This window comes from Artemia sp. Qi Xiang Cuo, chromosome 11 (genome assembly GCF_049724085.1).
Source record: "Artemia sp. Qi Xiang Cuo chromosome 11, ASM4972408v1, whole genome shotgun sequence".
Lineage (NCBI taxonomy): Eukaryota > Metazoa > Arthropoda > Branchiopoda > Anostraca > Artemiidae > Artemia > Artemia sp. Qi Xiang Cuo.
This window is the reverse complement of record NC_142804.1, coordinates 26,517,114-26,538,788: the sequence shown is the minus strand read 5'-3', so window position 1 is coordinate 26,538,788 and position 21,675 is coordinate 26,517,114. Positions and strand designations below refer to the sequence as shown.

Here is a 21,675-nt window from a genome sequence, read left to right as displayed (position 1 = left end):
AAACTATATTTAAACTTCAGTTTTTTGGGTTTAGGGGGAATAAAAGGTACCTAGGTTGGTTTAGGTTACGTATTTCATATATGCTATGCTTTACCCCCACCCGTAATGTTCAAATATATAGCCCAAATTTGTTTCTGAACTGTTATATTTTCATCCTATTTTGTTTTATTTCATTAGCAGTAACGAAACTTCACTTCTCGAGTACTTAGCGGCTTCTTAACCTTTTTTTTTTATCTACCCTTCCTTGCATTTTAAAGTACCTGAAAAGACAAGTAGGGAGCAGCTTTGAGCGTTGCAGAACATCGCTCAAGGCTAGATGGCTTTGGTGATTATTCTTTTCAACACTAGCGTCAGTCTCTACTCTTATCATTTTCCCATACACTTTAGTACTACGTTACAAGATCCAAGTCACATTTTTGTGCTGCACACAGGGTTTTTACGATATTTCCCAAAAGTATACTAAATAATATTGATATTCCTAAGACTGATAGGTTCCTAAATATTCATATGAAAATAATAACTCATAAAAAATTGAAGTCCTAAAAATAAGACAACAAAAATCAAAGAAGAAGAATTGAAATAGACACTGAAAGCCTTTCAAAAGAAACCATTCTTGCACATCACATTCGAAACTATATTTTAGCCATCCTAAGTACTTTGAAACTTTAAAAATACTTTTAACGCTTTTGCTCTCCCAAATATCCTCTACCTTGCACTGTTCTGGATAATTCTTACAAACGCTAATAAATTGAAAATTCGTTCTACTTTCTTCGTTTTGCAAAATACCTAATGAGATATCCAATTTGGATACGCAGTTCAAAACTTCAAATGTCTTCATACGGCAGATAATACTAGAGCTGTTGCTAAACTTGTGTATTATACCAAACATACTCAAGAAGTGAAGTTAGATTAATTATAATGAAATATACCAGACCATGATGAAAATATAATGCTTTAGTTTATATACCAATATAATTTGGGCTACATATTTGCATGTTAGAGGGGGGGGGTTCAAGTGACCTAACCTAACCCCCGCCCCTAATGTGCAAATATATAGCCCAAATTATACCAGTCCAATGCATTCTGTCACCCGTCATTTGTCTTTGTTGTTATGAAACCGATTTTCTGAGATCTTACATTCAGAAAACTTCTCCACCGTGTTTGGTATAATATATAAGTACCCTGTTACTAAACTTGTAGGGAAACACAGCCAAAAGATTTCAAAACATGCTTGGATCCAACTCCTTCTTTCTTCTTCCATTTCACAGCGGGTAGGTTTTTCAGTAGATACTATTTGGCCCTTTTCCTTTTGCTTCACTCTGTGGGCTACAGAGCTACTGGCTTGGTTGTCTCTTATTTATTAGATATTCTCAGATATCTTTCAGTAGATCTTCCGACTCAAGGAGATCAAATATAAGATGATACATATCGATTTCTTCTCCACCGTGTTACCGTGATACATATCGATTTCTTCTCCACCGTGTTTGGTATAATATATAAGTACCCTGTTACTAAACTTGTAGGGAAACACAGCCAAAAGATTTCAAAACATGCTTGGATCCAACTCCTTCTTTCTTCTTCTAATTCGCAGCAGGTGGGTTTTTCAGTTGTTACTATTTGGCCCTTTTCCTTTTGCTTCACTCTTTGGGCTACAGAGCTACTGGCTTGGTTGTCTCTTATTTATTAGATATTATCAGATATCTTTTAGTAGATCTTCCGACTCAAGGAGATCAAATATAAGATGATACATATCGATTTCTGTGCTCTGTGTGGAGGTATAGTCGGCTAGGCTCTTGGCTGATAATGAGATTTTTTGGTGTTTGAAGCACTTTAACAGTTTACAATGCAAAGTATGCTGTGCATACGTCAGCATATTACATTCAAATAGGCAGTGGTCAATTGTTTCATTATTCATAATACCAAACCTGCCAAGAGGGGACAGGGTAACTGAACCACTTGTACTAGGAAACTGATACGAGAATACAAGAATGTCTAGTTTATTTGTTCCAGAACGAATTCTATTATAAATTTTCAAAAAATACTTATTGGGAAAGGGGGAAAGAGTAGGATTTTTCTTATTAAACATAATATCTGATAGTCTCAGTCGGTAAATATCTCTAATGGGGATTGGTCTCCCACTTGGCCGGTCAATATTTATAGCATTTTTGCTATTTCATCAACCTGATGATTACCACTTATACCAGAGTGGCTAGGAATATACTGAAGATCAGTTCTTATGCCACTTGAAGCAAGATTATCTATAATACTAAGACAATGATATGTGTCAATAACCAGCTTATACTGAGGAGCTGAAGACAGCAACTCAAGGATTGATAAAGAGTCATAATAAACTATAATATTATTTGAATTAGCAATCAAGGGTCTATTTCCCATAAGGTGTCTTAATGCCATGATTATGGCACTCAACTCTGCAGACATTATAAATACATTACTATACAATCTCTCACCCATTGCAATTTTCAGGTGAGGAAGGAAGGCACCACTTGCTACCTTCTCGTTCATTTTGGACCCATCAACAAAGATTTGGAAATGGTTTTTTAAAGTAATTGTATTAAGTTCAGCAAATTTTTTCTGGGCAAAAGCGATGGGGGTTAAATCTTTAGTCCATTTTGAGAAATCAGTATTTATTATGGGGATTGACCAATTCCATGGAGGGGATTGGGGGAAAGTGGGTGCAATAGACTTTGTGGGTACAGGGAACTTCTTCTGAATATTGGCATACTCATCTGCAATGCCTCTATACATGGCTGGATTTCTTAACCAATTCTTAATCTGAGATTTCTTAATCCGAGGTGAAAGTGTGAGCAAAATGAATGAACTTTTAGAGGTTTTGTGAGTTCAGGGGTGCTAGAATAGGGTTGAGAATTAATGTTAAGAATACTAAGTCACTAAGGCTGGGAATAAGTGAAGATGAAAAGGTAATGTTGGGTAACGAAAAGAATGATCAGGTGGACAGCTTCACTTATCTTGGTAGTATTATTAGTAAAGACGGTGGGACTAATGAAGACGTTAAAAGTAGAATGCCAAGGCTCTGGGTTTTCACAAAAAAGTTTGAAAGAATAGGAATATAAGGCTGCGGACCAAGATTAGAATATTGGAAGCTACAGTGATGACAGTGGTCAAATATGGCTCTGAAGCATGGGTGCTCTGAAGAGCGGATGAAGATTTGCTATATCTTTTCCAGAGAAATTGTCTACGGACTGCTTTGGGTGCCGGGCTGATAACTCAGACAGAAAGCTCTGCGAAAAGTGGTTCAATCCTGCTTTTAAAAGTTATAATTAGACAAAGGTCGAGATGGTATGGACATATCCTGAGGATGAAGGATGACAGATTGCCGAAGATTGACCTTTTTTGGCCAACCGTCTAGTAACCGGAAAGCAGGTCGTCCGTGGTTGGGGTGGGGGATGTCATAGAGAAAGATTCAAAAGAAATGGGAACTTCCTGGGACGGTGTAAAGAAGGAGGTTTTGAATAGATTGGGACGTTGGAGGAGCGTGCGTAGCTGTGTTGGCCTTAGGTGGCTTGTTGCTTCGATGAGTTGTTAGTAGCAGTAGTAGTAGCTTCCCTACCTGTTGGTTGGGATTTTGTGACTTGTCTAAGAAAAAATTTGCCTCGTGAACTGACAATATTCCAGATCAGCACCGCCGTCCAAATCAATTAATATTAGTCCCAATTTTCCTCAGCGTCATCACTGGCTACTTAGCATTTTATTATCGATCCATTTGATCAAAGGTGTTATGTATGTAGATCCTTATTTAAAACAAAAATAAGTTCCTGGCCGAAAAGTGCACACTTTTGTTATTACAAAGGAATTGTTATCGCTGATGATGGAGACGAAGCGCGAAAATAAAATGCAAATAACCCTAATGTCGTATAGCATGAATTGAAGTTTTATTTTCTTTTTTAAAGGGTGGTGTCCTTCAGACGATATTTCCCACGGAGGATGAGTCAATATTAAAAGAAGCCGAAGAACTTGCTGCTGAGGCAAGAGCTAGAGCGTGTTCCCGGTCTACGACGAAAAGTTAATAATGTTTAATAAAAATTTAATATTTCGTTCCAGGCGAGAGCGAATTAACAGCTGGAGCGATCGAAAATTAAATTCGTGTTAAATTTTGTATTAAAATTTTTATTATCATTTTAAAAGAAGCCGAAGAACTTGCTGCTGAGGCAAGAGCTAGAGCGTGTTCCCGGTCTACGACGAAAAGTTAATAATGTTTAATAAAAATTTAATATTTCGTTCCAGGCGAGAGCGAATTAACAGCTGGAGCGATCGAAAATTAAATTCGTATTAAATTTTTGTGAATATGGTTAACTAGCGTATTTACTGAATTAACTTCTGTACCTTCATCATCAAAGTGGGAAAAATGGAGGCAAATAACCAAACTAATGAGTATGAGGAATGTGAGCCCTTGTGTAGGGAAAATGGTGGAACTGTCATGGCGGAGAACCATTAGTTAATAAACCGTTCCAGATTTGCAGTCAATTCGTATTAAATTTGAAGTAAATACGAATTAAATTGCATTTTGGACCGGGAACACGCCCCTAGTCACCAGTATACAAGTAGACCTGATTTTTTTTTTTTTTTTTAATATGTTTAGACTATTCTAAGCTCCTGACAGGGGAGAAAGAAGTCCAACAACATGCAGTGGAATCAAAACATATAAATTTCGATGAAGCTCGCACGTAACTTTAGGAAATCATCATTTAGTGGTATTTGTTTTTTTTAATTTGAATGTTAATGATGATTCATTATATTTTTCTTCGCTTTGCTAAACCGCACTTCAGGTATGTTATTTTTAGGAAATGGGAGATTAGGTTTGCTTTAAATTACATATCTAAGGCCAAGTTTGTCCAGTAAAAATTTTATGTGAGTGTTACTGTGCAGCCAACAAACGAGACCGGAACCCAGGGACCCATGGCAAAATCTAAAATACGAATTACCGATTACCGTATGTCGCTCCCATGTCACGCCAGAGCTCCTGGTGTTCTTATGAAGTCCATATTAAGATATACTTAACGAATATTCTCAATGTTTAAGTAGAAAACCAAGCACATAGATGGGACCATGCACCTCAATTTCTAAAGTTGGTGGGTGGCCAGAACCTGGTGAAGAAGCTTCTCTCAGAAAAACTTCAAAAGACATGGATGAGGTCGGAATCCCTGCTTTAACACCCGTAATATGTGTTACGAAAACATTCAAAACTAAATCTTAAATAGGATAAACCAAACAGTTGCAAATAAGATGGTCGTAATACGGCTTAATATTGATAATGTTTATCTACTCTCTTTTAAGGGGCAACCATGTATTTATTTATGTATGTATAATTTTTTTTTCCTGAAAAAGCCTCAATACTTTTCTTTTCAAAAATTGGCATCCTGGAATTTTCTGACCTGAAAAAAGGATCTCGATAGGAAATGAATTCGAGAAAATTCATTTAGGGCCTAAATTTTTTAAATATAATTCATGTGAGGAACGTCATATTTATATACATTTTCAAGAGCAGAAATTACATCATTTTCCCCCAGGATTGGTCGTATCGCTTTTAGTGTCTTTGGCGCATGTAAAATGGCACAAAATGTCAAATTACTCTGAGTAGCTAAAGACAAAGAAATGGACCAAGAAACAGTAAAATTCACGTTGAATTGAAAAGGCAGAAGTTGCACAACGAAGTCGGCTGTTAGAAGACAATGCAAATTTACAACAATTGAAATGGCTTATTGTGCAAAGATACACAGGAAGGAGAAAATGAATTCGCGTCTGAATATTTTAATCACTCTGGAATGGAGGGAAGCTATTTTGGTGTCTGTGAAGGATAAACAGGAAAGAGGAATTGAATTCGTGACAGAAAAAGTTATGGGAGTTACTTCCCATTTATATACATACAAAGAACAAAAATTACATCATTTTTATCCCATGGATCGTCGAGTCGTGTTTAGTATCTATGACGTATGCTAAGTTACAAAATATGACACATGACATTGAACAGCTAAAGAAAAAGGCATGCAACAAGAAACAACAAAATCACATTGATTTGCAAACGGAAATGTTGCAAAACAAAATCTGCCGTTAGAAGGCAAAGCAAAATTATAATGTAATGAAGGAACGTTGTTAGTTTAGCGTGTGTGTGTCTGTGATCAATGGACACGAGGGAGGAATTTTGTTTTAGTATCTATGACGTGTGCAAAATTGCACAAGATGATAATTTACACTGAACAGCTAAAGACAATGGCATGGAACAGGAAAAAAAAAATCACATTGTAATGCAAAGGAAAATGTGACTTAAAACTAATGAATAACGCGATAATTATGCAAATACGTAATTCAGAAATTTCAGAAATTACAATGGAATTAAGGACGTAGTATTTTAGTGTCTGTAAAGGATAAACAGGAAGGAGGAATTGAACTCATGTCAGAATTTGAAATTCCTGATTTCCCACCATATGACTTGAAACTAAAGCGTAAAACGATAATAATGTCAATGCGTAATTTAGATATTTCAGAGGGCATAGGTATTGGAACATTCTTGGCTGTTACTGAATTATATAACAACGCCATTAAAGCAAAAATATAATGAGTGGGGGAAAGCTGGGAAAGAAGTTTTTTGGTATCTATGACGTCATGCGAAATTACCCATGATTTTGAATGAGCATGAACCAATGAAGGTATTTTGAATGAAGGTATTGAATTATGTCTGAGGTAATGATGCACAAAAATGAAACGCAAAAGAGATCTGTGGGTAGAAGTCGTGAGACAGCAAACATCAAAACAAGTCCCAAATGAAAATAACGGACAATGCAATCTGCAGTTAGAAGAAACGTGACAGGGATTATCACATCGAATCGTAAATGAAATCTGCGGTTAGAAGAGAAGCAGCAATGAAAATCACATCAAGTCCCAGAACAAAACAAATCACATATGTGATTCTTGCTGTCTCTTGTCTTCTAACCGCAGATTAATTTGAAGTTCTTTTCCAACTCTTTCCTCCAGTAATTATTTTACTCCAGTTACGTTACTACATAATTCAGCAATGTTCCATTGCACATGTCCTCTGAAATATCTAAATTGCTCATTAGCATAATTATCGTATTATATTTTAGTTTTATTCTTGGGGCGTCAAATCAGAAGTTTCAGTTGAATTTGGAAATTCCTGCGGGAATTGAATTTTTTCTTCCCCAATTCCTGAATTATCCTTCACAGAATCATAACTTATATAAGGTTTGTATCCTCCTGGGAGGCATTAGATAATCTCAGCGTTGCTTTTACTTGTTTCTTTTTTGAGTGGTGCTAAAATATCGCGTTCCTTCATTCCATTGTAATTTGTATTACTTCGCGAATGCTTTCTGTTCGATTGTTGATACTCTTTGTCACCTGTCTCCTAACTGCAGATTTTGTTTTGCATCATTTTGTTTGCGTTTCGTTGTGATTCTTTCTGTTGCTTTTCTTCTAAGTGCAGATCTCATTATGCATATTTTCGTTCCCGATTCGTTGTAATGCCCATTGTTGCATGTCTTCGTTATTTCGCATAAATTTCAGCATAAATTTTGTTGTGCATCATTTTCGTTTCCGATTCGTTGTGCTTGTCACTGTCGCTTATCTTGTAACTGATTAGCGACTCTTGTGATTCTTGCTGTCGGTTTTCTCCTAACCGCAGATTTCAATGTGCACTATTTTTTTTCGATTCAATGTGATTCTTATTCTCGCTTGTTCCTTGCCATTTCCTTTAGCTATTTGGAGTCATTCATTATGTTGCATTTTTTCGCAAATGTCAAAGATACCAAAAACGATAAGATCACCCCTGGACAAAAATGATGTAAGCCAAGTTTCAGGTAAAATAATTGAGCCGTTTTCGAGAAAAGAAAACATATAGGCATAAATACATACACAATAACTGCTTGCTTAAAGAGGGTAGATATATATAACAATATTTTTGAAATCCTAATTAACTCTTTAAATAATGTTTTTCATTGTTTTTTTTTTTAATTCAAATGAGGATTATACTTTCTAACTATTTATCAGGTGATCCAACGGGCGCTGAAAATTCCGAGAAGCAAATTGGATACAAATGAGCTTAAACAATGTCATGATCTCCTTCAGGAGTCTTGGAAATTTCTTGGAGATGCGATTCAAGGACGGCAGTTAAAGCAGCTTGATCCTAATGTAGACACTGGTCGATTTGCTGTAGATAGGCAATATAAAAGTGATACTATCATTGGACTAGCAATGTAAGTACAAATCTCAACATTTTTTCAGGATGGTTGAAAAGACAGTTCAGGTTTAAAAAAATTAGGCATTGAATGCAAAATAAAAATCCGTTGAAAGTTAATTTTGTTTGTATTTTTAGAAGATAAATTTATTTTCAAATAGTTTTATCAACGTTAAAAAATATATTATTTTACCCTAGAGAAGAAAAAATAGAGTCTTCTCGATGACACCTTATGAATAAGCTGTATCAAGTGAAAAATTTGGCAGACAGTTATGATTTAGTATTCGCCTCTGCTTGAAAACTCTATTCTTTTGCATTTAAACAATAAGAAAAAGGCTGTTAATATAAGTTGTTTATCTTGAAATGTGATAAACATACGAGATAGTTTTCAAGTCCCTTGTCACTAAAATACTAGACGCTATGTTAGTTTTGTGCATAACCTCTATCAGAAGAATCACTAATACAGACACTGATATTTCTAAATGTCGTAAAAACAAACGTGTTTCTCATTTTGATAGTTATAGGACCGTGACAGCTAGATCTCCGATGCTAAGGCTCCGTGAAGTATTGCAACAACTTTGACTCGTTGTTCACAATTCAAAACTATATTTTTGGCTGTTCTCCAGGTTCTATTGAATGAGATTTTCCAGTCTGCTTGTTATTTAGGCTAACCAATAGACTGATATTTTTATTCTCATCCTTTCCACAGAGATTTGATCATGTGCAAGCCATTAAAGGGCAAAACTAAAGTTCAGCTCTTACTTCTCTCCTTTTGTGGTTTGGATTCAATACCTCCTTATAGTAGAAGTGCATATGAAGAAACCTTAGTATGGAAACTTAGATTTCAAAATGATCTAAGTGCCGTATCTTCCCATTTGGATGGCTACTTGACAGTGACAGCTAGACTTCAAATGCCAAGGCCCTGTGAAGTGTTGCAACAACTCTAATCCATGGGTATACAATTGTGGAATCTCACAGAAGAGAGTAAGCTAGCCATTTCCTCACAGTAATCCAGATCAGGCACATATTCAAAACTATAGCTTTAGCTGTTTAATTATATGGCTTTAGCCGGGTTTTACTGAATGAAATTTACCAGCCCGTCTGTTAATTAGGCTAACGAAGAGACTTCGATACCTTTATTCCCCTCTCTTTGGCAGAGAATGGTTCATGTGCATGCCATTAAAGGGCAAAGATTAGAGGTAATGTCTCACTGTCTACCTATTTGTTTTGGATCCCACACCTCCTCGTAGTCGAAGTACCTATAAAGATAAGTTCATTACCCCCTTCCCCCTTAATCCTACGCCGCAAAAGATGAATTAACCCCTGATTCTGAAAAGACGTAAATGGAACACTAAAGATTACTTTTGACTAGCTTTGTTGAAATCCGGTGAAGTTCAAGATAAAATGGGGCCTCAATGATTGACAAAGAAAGTATTAAAGAGAGATTGGCATAATATATTGAAAATGTGTTAAGCTGTGATAGATTTGTAGGAAATGATATAAAGAAAGAAAAATGTTTGGTCAATTTGGCAGTGAAGGAAATTTTACTACGCAAAGAGTTGGAGACGGTACTAAAGTTTGATTAAACCTCTATATGATAAAGACGATAACAGCGAGTGGGGTATTTACAGATGATTTAGCTTGGTCTCTGTAGGAAGCAAATTGTCCAAGATGTTGATACTGATTAGGCTAAAAGATGCTATAGACGAAGTTTTAAGAGAATAGCTGTGTGGCTTTAGGAAAAAGAGAGGACATGTACACAAAATTTTCACTCTTAGATCAGTAATGGAGAAGTGCCTTAATCATCAGATCCTTTTAATCCTCAGTTGTATAGATCATGAACATGCAATTGATTCTCCTTATAGAAAGGCTTTAGTGAATGTCATATTCGGTAAAGCGAATAGGCACATTAAAATGATTAGTACTATCTACGAGAGTAGAGTGGCTAAAGTAGAAAGTGAGGTTAGTAGTTGGTTCAGTACAGAATCACCGTTAAGTATGGTTGTGTCCTATCCTCGTTTATATGGATTATTTTGACGGGTTTTTTCCTAAGGAACACGGTAGAGGCTGTAGAAGAACATGGTGTTGGAAAGGTAAGACTCTCCTAGAATTAGATTATGCCGATGAATTTAATGCCCTAGATAGAAACTTCTGTGAAAGAAATGAATGTTCAGGGTGGAAGAGTAAGTTTGAAATTAATTTTAAGAAAAATAAGTCTCTTTTATTAGGAGTCAATGAAATGAGGGTGAAGAGTTGATGTTAGAAAAGGACAAAATTGATCAAGTAGATAGTTGCACTTGCCTAGGTAGTATTATTAGCAAAAATGGTGGCTGCAGTGAAACCATAAAATGTAGAATAGTCAAAGGTGTAGAGTGTATATATAGTATATATATAGTAAAGGTGTAGAGTGTGTATATATAATAGCAAGGTGCCCAAAAGACATAAATAGGACACTTACTCTTAGCCAAATTCCCCTGAGATCTAATACCCCATTCCTCTATAAATTTGGATGTAAAAAAGTTTAGGAACTCCTTCCTACAAAGGTCAAATCGGTTCCAGATTCCCTAAAAGGCAATACTAGGACAGTAGTTCTTACGCATTGATGCTTATGTGAAACCTAATAGATAATCTGTGCCCTTACCCTTTCTTCGCTGAGTATAAATTATATATGGGCGCCCAAAAAGTCCAAGTAGGACACATATTCTCACTTCAAATAAAATTTGATTAAGATCCAATGATCTATTTTTGTTGATATACTGATGACAAACCGTAGTACCCCCCCCCCCCTCTTACCTTGTCACAGATTTCGGGTAAAGGATGGGCCCCTAATAGATCAACCAGGACACATAATCTTATTTTCTATCAGGTTTGATCAAGACCGATTCACCTTCTATGTTGGGTGTCCGGATGAAAAGAATTGACAGAACCACATCCCCCCTCCCTTCCAGACGTCAGGCTGCTCCAGACGCCCTAAAGACAAGCCTAATATATACATTTTACTTCTTGTCATATTTAGCTGTGATTTGACAACCCCTCCTGGTATATTTGAAATTGACAGGATTCGAAAACGAAGTATTCTAGGTTTCAAGGGTAGAGCGAATTGAGAAATGAGAAGGAAACCTTTTTTTGGGATGGGGGGTTGAAAGCTCGAGTGAATGACGGGAAGCCGCAAAAAGTCGGTTGTTTCATTAGAAGTGGTACTGAAACGTCATTTGTCCCAACTATGACTGATCTCCTCTACCTCCTATAAAGTAATATGTGTTGGTGAATGTAACTTATGGGTGAAGATGGACCAGAGGAGCATTTAACCTTTTCTAAATATGTGGAGCATATAGAATATGGGAACTTAGTGGAAGAGTTACTTTTGTCGTTGTTTAGATGTGTTTTGGGGTCAGATGAATTCAATTATTCCTTTATGTATTTTTAAGCGCTAGGCGTTAGACTAAGTTAAAATTGTTGGTGTATCAATGCACAGACACCACTGCAAGTAGGGCTGAACTTTCCCCAGGGAAAGTTGCAAAATGAAGGATGTCATTCGCCCGTGTTTTTTGGTGATTCACTTTGCGATCTCACCTGATTACTGGGGAGAAATAAGAGCTTCCAAATTCTTGATTATCCCTCAGGATAAGAAAAAAAATCTGGTTTATAGACATGTAACAACATAAATGTTGTTTTTGTTTTCTCTGAAAGAAGTAAATCGAGATATGTGAGAACTTTCCAGTAAACGAGATACCCTTTCCAGTAAAAAAAAGACAATGAAAAGAAAACATTATACGGTAGAAAACGGTTGCTGTGCTTTAGGGTTAACGCAAACATGAATCCGGTAAATTTTCTTAACGGTTGGCGTTTTTCCAAGTTCTATCTTATCAAACTGTAATTGTAATCGCAGCAAACACTGCGATTCGATAAACTAATGATGAATTTTATTCCCAGGACATCGGATGAAAGCATTTTCAAAGCTGCTCTTAAATTAGCGGAACGTTTTGACGTGGATGCTTGGGAAGTTAAGTACAGCTACTTCGCAGCATTATTTCTGGACACCAATATACCTGCGGGCAATCTTGAAGTTAAACTTGAAGAAAAAGAAATTTTACAAGATTTAAAAGAAAGACCAGAAGACTTAGAGGGAAGGTAAGTTCAAGGTTTTCCATAGTTGTATGTTTTTTGGACAGGGTAGACGTGCCTTTTACAAAGTGCGTCAGTTACAATTAGGTCTTCACAGCCAGATCACCATTTCTTTTATTTTTAGGGAGTCTGAAATTTTGGATAATAATTTAGACAAAGAAATAAACATTTTTTGTTCTTTTTTATTTAAAAGAAAAGATTAGAGTAATTTTATATTGAAAGTATTAACAATAGATATCTTGCGTTTTGGTGGTTTTATTAGGTTGTTTTATGGTGTACTTACCGTTGGGTTTTACGCCTTGACAGCGGTAAGGTACTGCCTCTTTTTTTCTTCTTCCTTTTAAGTTATACCAATTAAATGTTTTCCATCCCATGGACAAAACCTGCTTCTTGGGTTGATTATTTTTATTTTGCACGATTGGTTTCGGGGAATTTATTATAATAAGACTTTATACTAAGGACTTTATAATAGCTGCAGAACATGAAAGCGATAAATGATCGTAAATAATTGAATGAGTTTTAATTGCCCAGTCCTTTTTCATTGCAAAAATGAAAAAATGACCGCCTTTTCTCAAAAGAAGACAATAAAAAAGAAAAAAGACAATTATCATTATGAAAAAATAGGGAGGGAATTTAAAACTTTAAAAAAGCTTACATGAGATTTTTAGCCTAGAACAAGAAGAAATGACGCCAAATAAAGAAATATAACGTTGAAATTACGTTAATTACAGCGGAAAATGAGGCCAAACTTAAACGAACAGAAAACTTACAAAGAACCGAAACGAACAGCAAACCTATTCTATTTGAAAACTTACATAGCAAACTGTAATTTAAGTGTATGAAACAAGTTAATAAGTTTTTCTTCCAATTTTGAGTAATTCTTCTGATTACGAAATTGAGTCTTTCAGCTATAAAAAAAATGTATGTATATTAATTTCAACTTCCTCTAAGCCTATCTGTACTTTTTATTTTGATAGCTTCTATTCTGAACTGAAGGAAAGAATCTTCTGTCGACTTCAACTCCATAACTCTGATCCTGACTCATGTGTACTACTTTTTTAAGCACCACCTCCTTGTACAAAGCGTCTGCCTACCCGAAGCAGGAATAAAATCGAACCATTGAGAGGCCGGACCCATCGCTTTGCGAACTCTTTTGTTCCTTTTTTTTTCAGTGCATTTCATCATTCGTAATTTATTGACCTTGTAACTTACTGATGTTGTAAAAAATAGCGTAATTTAGTTTCGGGCTAGGCCAAAACTATGAAAGCTGTTTTTATTAAATGAACCTTGAATCTTTTTTTCAGTCTGATTTTGCAGATGGCGAAACTTTTTTTCATGTTTTCATTTGACTTTAAAACGCATTCCTCTGATAAATCAAACAGTAATGAAGGCAGGGTCGACCCGGACTTCAATGTTAAACCCCCAGAGAATGTCAATGTCTTCACAATTTTACCTTGAAATTTCATGCATTTGTTATATAATTCACTTATTTTTGTGGTTTTTTAAGCTTCATGAGTGAGCATGCTGACATCAATCGATTAACACAGTTTTACCAAGAAATTACCTCTTTCCTTTAGCGCTAGGAAACTATTATTGTCAATTTTCATAACCAGTCCAACCAGGAAAAAGAGTACAAATAGGCTCTGAGGTAGACTGATTGCAATAGATAAACCAAAATATCATCTGAGAATGTAATGTGTACGTGTGTCGAGTGAATTCGTGTATTTGAGAAAACTATTGCAATATTAAAGTAGCCATTGATTTTAAATCTGGGTTTACAGCAATACAGATGCTTATGCAGTGTGCTTAGCAAACTAAAAGGATATGAAGCACCAATACTAAGAAACTGTGCACTAATATGACATGATTACTGTGATGTTCTCAAAACGCCAAATTAATATTTTGGCATATTAACAGCAGAAAGTAAATAAGGAGTAAGGAATATAAAAGTATGTTTTCCCACTTAAATAAGACAATATAATTTAAATAACAACATATGCCAGGCAGGCGATGCAAAGGCATAATCAGAGGCAACGCTATAGCGTTGCTTATAGTAAAGGCAATACAGCTTCAATGTTTTATTGTTTATTTACTTATTATTATTTATCTATTTTTCCCAGAGGCACTTCATATGGAAGGGGTCGTCGTAAAAGCTTCAAAGGGGGTTCGCTCGATTGGAAATCGAGAGTTCTAGTGCCCTTTTTAAGGGATAAAAGTGATTGGAAGGCAACGAAACCCCTTCCACGTCCACCATTTCCCCAAACACATCCAATAAAAATTTCAAAATTGCCATTTTGTTCTGCGTAGCTAATTTCTAGATAGAAATTATGTTTTTGGGGAGGACAGTCCCCCACAACCCTCAGGGCAAGGTTGTAAGTTATGCCCTGGGGGCATATAAGCTTTTTATAGAAACCTTTGTCGTAGAAATTTCAAAAAGGGTTCATGCGATTGGAAATTCAAAGGGCTAGTGCCCTTTTTAATTGTCGAAAGTTATTGAAGGGCAAATAACCCCCCACTCTTCTCCACCTTTTTCCCAAACACATCCAATCAAAATTTTGCGATAGCCATTTTGTTCAACGTGGTTGAAAATTCTGGAAATTAGGTCTTGGAGGATGACAGCGCCCCCCCCCCACAGCCCTCAGGGCAAGGATTGTAAGTTATACCATGGGGGCATGTAAGGTTTTTATAGAAAAGGTTGTCGTAGAAACTTCAAAAAGGGCTCATTCGATTGGAAATTTAGATGGGTAGTGCCTTTTTAATAGTCGAAAGTGATTGAAAGGCAACCAGCTCCCCTTCCACGCCCACCATTTCCCCCAGCACATCCAATCAAAATTTTGAGATAGCAATTTTGTTCAACGTAGCTGAAAGTTCTGGAAATTATATCTTTGAGCATTACACCCCCCCCCCCCCCCCCAAAGTCTTCGGGGCAAGGGTTATAAGTTATGCCCTGGTGGCATATATGGTTGTTATGGAAGGAATGCTCGTATAAACTCCAGAGAGGGTTCATTTGATTGGAAATTGAAAGTTCTAGTTCACTTTTTAAGCGTCAAAAGAGATCGGAGGGTAATCAGTCCCCCCCCCCCACGCCCTTTTTTCAAAATGCATGAGATAGCTATTTTGTTAAAAAAAAAAAGTTCAAAGGTCATATAGCAAAAGCTCCGGTGTCGACACAACCCCCCAGGGCCCAGGGTTAGGCGTTGTAAGTTATGCCCTGGGGAATATATGGTTCTTGTGGAAGGGATGCTCGTATAAACTTTCAAGAGGGATCATTTGGTTGGAAATTGAAAGTTCCTGTTCACTTTTTAAGAGTCAAAAGAGGTTGGAGGGCACCTAGCGTCCCCCCCCCCTCCACGCTCTTTTTTTCGCAAACCCATCTGATAAGAACTTGATAAGAACTGATAAGAACTCTGATAAGAACTGATAAGAACTCCGAGATACCCATTTTTTTTAAAATAGTTCAAAGACCATATAACGAAAACTCCGGGGTCAACACAGCCCCCCAGGGCCAAAAGGCAGGCGTTGTAAGTTCTGCCCTGGGGGAATATATGGTTCTTATAGAAGGGATGCTCGTAAAAACTTCAGAGAGGGCTAATTTGATTTTAAATAGAAAGTTCTAGTTCAGTTTCTGAGAATCAATAGAGATTGGAAGGCAACTAGCCCCCCACGCCCCATTTTCTTAGCATGTTTTTGATAAAATTTTTAGACGGCCATCGAGTTTTCTGTAGTTCAAACGTTAGATAACAAAAACCCGGCTATTAATATAACCGATGCGGGGAAAATCGCTACCCATTGTGGCTTAAAGCACATACGGTTCCTATGAAAGGGATACTCGTATAAACTTCAGAGAGGGCTCATTTGATTGGAAATTAAAAGTTCGAATTCACTTTTTAATATTCAAAAGAGATCCGAGGGCAGCTAGCCCCCCTCCCACGCCTTCTTTTTCCAAACCCATCTGATGAAAATTTTGAGATGGACATTTTGTTTCAAAAAATAGTTCAAAGGTCGGAGAAAAAAAACTCCGTTGTCAATATAACCCCCTAAGGCCCGGGAGAAGGCTTTCTCAGTTATGCCCTAAGGGCATGTATGGTTCTCACGAAAGGGATGCTCGTATAAACTTCACAGAGGGTACATTTGATTGGAAATTGAAGATTCTAGTTCACTTTTTAAGAGTCAAGAAATATAAGGGCAACTAGCCCCCCCCCCCATGCCCCTTTTTCCCCAAACTCATCCGCTAGAAGTTTTGAGAGAGCCAGTTTTTTAAAAAATTGTTCAAAGATTAGTTAACAAAAACCCCGGTGTCAACATAACCCCCCAGGGCCCAGGGGGTAGGCGTTGTAAGTGTTGTCGCGGGGGCGTGTATGGCTCTTATGAAAGGGATTGTTGTATAAACTTCAAAGAGGGCTCATTTGATTGGAAATTGAAAGTTCTAATTAACTTTTTAAGAGTCAAAAGATATCCGAGGGCAACTAGCCCCCCCCCTCCACGTCCTAATTGCATCAGATGAAAATTTTAAGATCGACATTCTGTTGAAAATAGTTCAAAGTTAGATAAGAAGAACTCCGGTGTCGAGACAGTCCCCCAGGGCCCGAAGGTAGGCGTTGTAAGTTGTGCCCTGGGGGGCATATATGGTTGTTATAGAAGGGATGCTCGTATAAACTTCATAGAAGGCTCATTTGATTGGAAATTAAAAGTTTTAATTCACTTTTAAGAGTAAAAAGTGATCGGATGGCAGCTAACCTCCCCCTATGCTCCATTTATTTTTTCCCAGACGCACTTGATAAAGAAGAAGGGGTCGTCGTATAAACTTCATAGGGGGCTCATTTCAAAGAGGGCAAACTTTTTTCACTATGATATTGTTACTTTGATACCAGTTTTGATACTTTGATGAAGATTTGGTTGGTTTTTTTTTTTAAGTTTGATTTTGAAATAATGAATTTTTAAAAACTTGAAACTTTCTGCAATAAAAAACGAACAAAAAATAATAATAAAAAAAAACTTTCTGAAAATTAATTTTTTCAAAGAAAAGTAAAGGCAATTTTAAACTTAAGCTCTGGAGATAAAAATACATGCTAAAATTACAACTCAACACGGCCAGAAATTACTTTTAAAGAATAAATAAAACCCAAAACGAACAGAAATTAAATAAACAGTCATAGCAAAAAACATACAACAAGTAATAATATAAATGAATAAATAGATCTTAAAGCGAGTAATGCTTAGATTGAATATGAAAATCAAGCTTAAAACGAAAAAAAATATTTTGCTATTGAAGAATAAATGAAACTTAAAACGAACAGAAATTAGATAAACAATTAATGCAAACAAACTTACAAAAGATATTAATGTAAATGAATAAATTAATCTTGAAGCGAGTGAAACTTTGACTAAATATGAAGGTCGGGTTTAAACCAAACAAAAATTACCGCAAGTAAAAGTTGGGTTTCGTCTCCGTCTCTCATAGTAAAGTCAAGTCTACCGCGTTATTGGCACTACCTTGAAAACCAAATTTATGCAAAATATCGCCTTTCGCACCTATTATTAAAAATAAACATTCTTACCTGATGTCAAAAAGTATGGTTTTTGCTGAGCCAGAGCCTACAGTAAATGAGAGAAAGTGGAATTTATATTATTTGTCAAAAATGACTGTCTGAAGACGTTCCATTAAGCTTTTGTTTATTGGGTCCATGTTATTGATTCAAATGAAAAGGATCGACAGCCATCTGTTTGTACTAGTTACTTCTGTTCGTGAATTCAATTGTGTTTGTCACTTCGTTTTCTAAGTAGTCTTCGTTGTCTGGGACTGAGGCAGAGAAATGAGGTCACATTTGCTTCTTTAGTTTTAATTGTTCTCTCACGTCCTCTTACGTGAAGAAATTGGAACCCCTTTGCTCCTTTTCAGTAGTTACATTAGAATTTGATCTATGGCAAAAAAATAAATTTGTGAACCCAACACATGGTTTTTAATGTTGATCAATAATCTTTGACTATCTGATCAAAGGTATTCCATTAGTTTTTCGTAGTAGGTATCATTCTTTAGAAATTCACTTGACTCCTTGAGAATCTCAAGGGGTTTGGCATCTTCATTGTTGAGGCACAGATTGGAGAAAATGAAAATGTGGTGGCGTCAGCGAAATCTTGGAATATGCACTTTCGAGGCTCTGAGCAGTGTCTTACCCCACATCAGATCCAGTGACTTCCCCCGTAAAAGTTGGTGTGCAACTATCCAAGACTCCATAATGGCTAATATTCCTGTAGAAACTGTCTGTAATAACCGTTTCTTTGGTGTGGAATACATATAGACGAATGGGCCACCTTTCGGTAGCATGGTCTCTGAAAACGTATGTATGTATAGAAAAGGTATGTATAGAAATGTTTGGCAGTTTTAAACCGATTTGCTTTATCAAAGTTTTTACTCGATAGTATTTTGGCCCTTGTCTGTCCATAATCGTCTTTTTATAGCTCAAAGTTGTAAAAATTTACACTTTACCGTGGCACGATCTCTTGTGTTGTTTGTAGAACTGTAAATACGTTATCAACGTTAAAAACGAACTAATGTAAAGGTTACGTTATACGTTTTAAAACTACAACTTTAGACTTCCTCCCGAATGATTCCCCTAGTACTCTTCAATCACTAGTTCTATGTGATCACCCTGCTGAAAATAAAGAACAGACATTCGGTGCCACCTTTCTTTGAAGAAAACAGATTTTACTGTTTCTGGAAATAAGGGTTTTAAAACCTCGATTATACAGTTTTTGGACATATTGTACTTGGTGGTGTAATTTTCATCGATTTCTTCCTCTATCCATCCTTGTTCAGGGCATTTTATCCTTTTTTCTAAAATTATGAAAATGTACCCGATAAGGCTTCAGATTGACGTGCTTTGTAAGAAATGAAAAAGTGTATTTTTGTTTTCGGTTTACAGAAGACATCTGTTCTGAATCAGGTACGTACACTGGACGTACTCGTGTCAGTATCCCCACATCCACCCGCAAGCTTTCTCTGCAGTTTCAGGTGCATTTAAATATTGTATAATGAGAGAATTGACAGACATGGCAATTGATACCAATGCTTCTACTATCCCAAACTTTCTCTCAGTTTCCTCGAACTTACTCTAAAGAAAATTTGGCTCTTCGTAATATCGTCGATCAGCGTTAACGAAAAATAACGATTTTTATTTTGTGTTAAAGTCCAGGTATTTACGAGTGTGAATTTTCGGGGATATTTCAGACCACCCAATTTTCTTTAAGGGAAACACCGGGCATTCGAAGATAATGGAAGCACTGATTGACGACCTCCTTCCCCCCCCCCCTCCAAAAAAAAGAACTATATTCTCGCTGTTGAATACTGATTCATGTTTTATTCTGGATATATTTTATTTCACATTCGACCATATGAGAAAAAAAAGAGGTCTCGAACTTTTCTGTGCCAAACGACTGCTATTCATTATCAAAATTCCAAGTATATTTTTATGTATTTTCTTCTTTGCCCATGGAGTGGATCCATACTAGCTCCATCAATGCTATTGATGCAAGGTAAAAAAAAACAAACTAAAAGACAAATTTATGTTTTTCTTGTAGGATGGAGCTGTCAATTTATGAAGCTTTATCTGGAGTAGATCATGGCCGTTTAAAACTCTTCTATACCTTGCTTCTCTCTAGCAAAAATGCCACGAGAAAGGAAAAAGCTGAACATTTTCTGAAAGTTGTGAAGAAGCTTAAACAATATAAAGGTATTTAGTTTATTGGGTAGGTAATAATGGATAGGAAATTCCACAGGAATAAGTTCTGCACTATTGAAACTGGCTCTAACACTAGGCAGTGCGAGGCCGACCCACTAGCGAACGCTCATTTCCCTTCCCATCGTTTTCCAGTGTTTTACTTATTCTATCACCCATATAACATTCGATCTTGGATGTTAAACCTTCCTCTTGTCCCTCCCCCCTCCTTTGAGCATCATTTTGAAAAGCTACTCTTGGAATGTAGCTTCAGTGTATCTTAAGAACATGTCTCAGCCACACATAAAAATTATGTACAAATACAGAGCAATTGAAAACTTAATATGCACAAAATACCATACATTGAAGTGGAGATGTTGCCACATCTAACCACCTGTAAAGTGTATTAGGATATAAGTCGCCCTTTACTCACATCACAGAGAATTAAAGATATGTAAGATACATGTTTGAATTTATGACTCGAATACATCTTTCGATTTTGTATATTGAACAAACCAAAGAAATAAGGCTCTGCTTGAGGTGATGGAACTACCGCCTTTTGGCTATGCGAGTGACCTACTTGTTCAACTGATTTTTTTATCTCATTTGACAATAGAGTTCCCCCTATTCAATTAGTTGATAAATTAGCTCCTATTTTAAAAGGTAGAAAATAATGATGTTTATAAAGTTCATCTTTCCTGTCTATAACTGTTTCGTGTGCCATGTTTAAGTTATTTGAGTTGCTCTTTTTTGCTCTTTTTTATGCTTTTTTATGCTCGTTTTTTCTCTGATGAGTTGTCTTGGGTGGGCCTTTGACTCTTTTTTTGCTAAGGTTTTATAAGTATAAGAGAGGTGTTAATTTGTGTATTGAGGAATGCCTTCTTTATGTGTATTAAATTAGAGAGAAAAATAAGTTTTTCCAACTGAAAGTGTGGAGCAACATTAAAACTTAAAACGAACAGAAATTATTTCACATATAGAGGGGCTGCCCCTTTCTCAACCCTCGCTGTTTACCCTAAAATTTTAAAATTCTATAACAATGCTTCTCATTCAAATTCAACGGCCAAATTGTCAAAATTTTGAAAAAAAAAATCAAACTTTAGCATAATGAACGGGGGTTGTGGAAGGGGTAGCCTCCTCATACACGGAATAATTTCTGTTCATTTTAAGTTTTAATGTTGCTATTCACTTTCATTCGAAAAAACTTTTTGGGGGGTTTAATTTCTGGCTGTTTTTCAAATCATGTATGGGAATCCCCTTCTCTCCCCGCCCCCTGTGCAAATATTTATCTTTGGAAATTCCTCCAGAAAATTTCCTCTCCACGGAAAATTCTCCATGTGGAAAATCCCCCTCTCCTGCAGAAAATTTTCCCCAAAAAGTTTTGCATATTTCCCAATAACAAATACTGGGCCTTTAAACTAAGCTGAGTCAAATGGCTGTCTCAAAATTTTGATCAGATATCTTATGGGGAAAAGGCGTTTAGAAGGGTGGCTGGTTGCTCTTCAATTCTTTTGGTCACTTAAAAAGAGCACTGGAACTTTTTATTTCCGTTGAAATGAGTCCTCTCCCATCTTTTAGGACCATTGATTAGTTTTGACTACCCTTAAAAAC

The 21,675-nt window shown here is 36.4% G+C and overlaps 1 protein-coding gene across 1 annotated transcript in view; it reads left to right on the top strand.

The window, feature by feature from the left end:
• The window catches only part of LOC148946813 (NBAS subunit of NRZ tethering complex-like), a 211,149-nt gene that overhangs the window by 139,280 nt on the left and 50,194 nt on the right, over window positions 1-21,675 (top strand). The window contains exons 14-16 of the mRNA XM_089096616.1: window positions 8,038-8,243; window positions 12,158-12,355; window positions 19,928-20,079. Of these exons, the coding sequence (XP_088952742.1) occupies window positions 8,038-8,243; window positions 12,158-12,355; window positions 19,928-20,079 (556 nt within the window). The remainder of the gene's footprint in view (window positions 1-8,037; window positions 8,244-12,157; window positions 12,356-19,927; window positions 20,080-21,675) is intronic.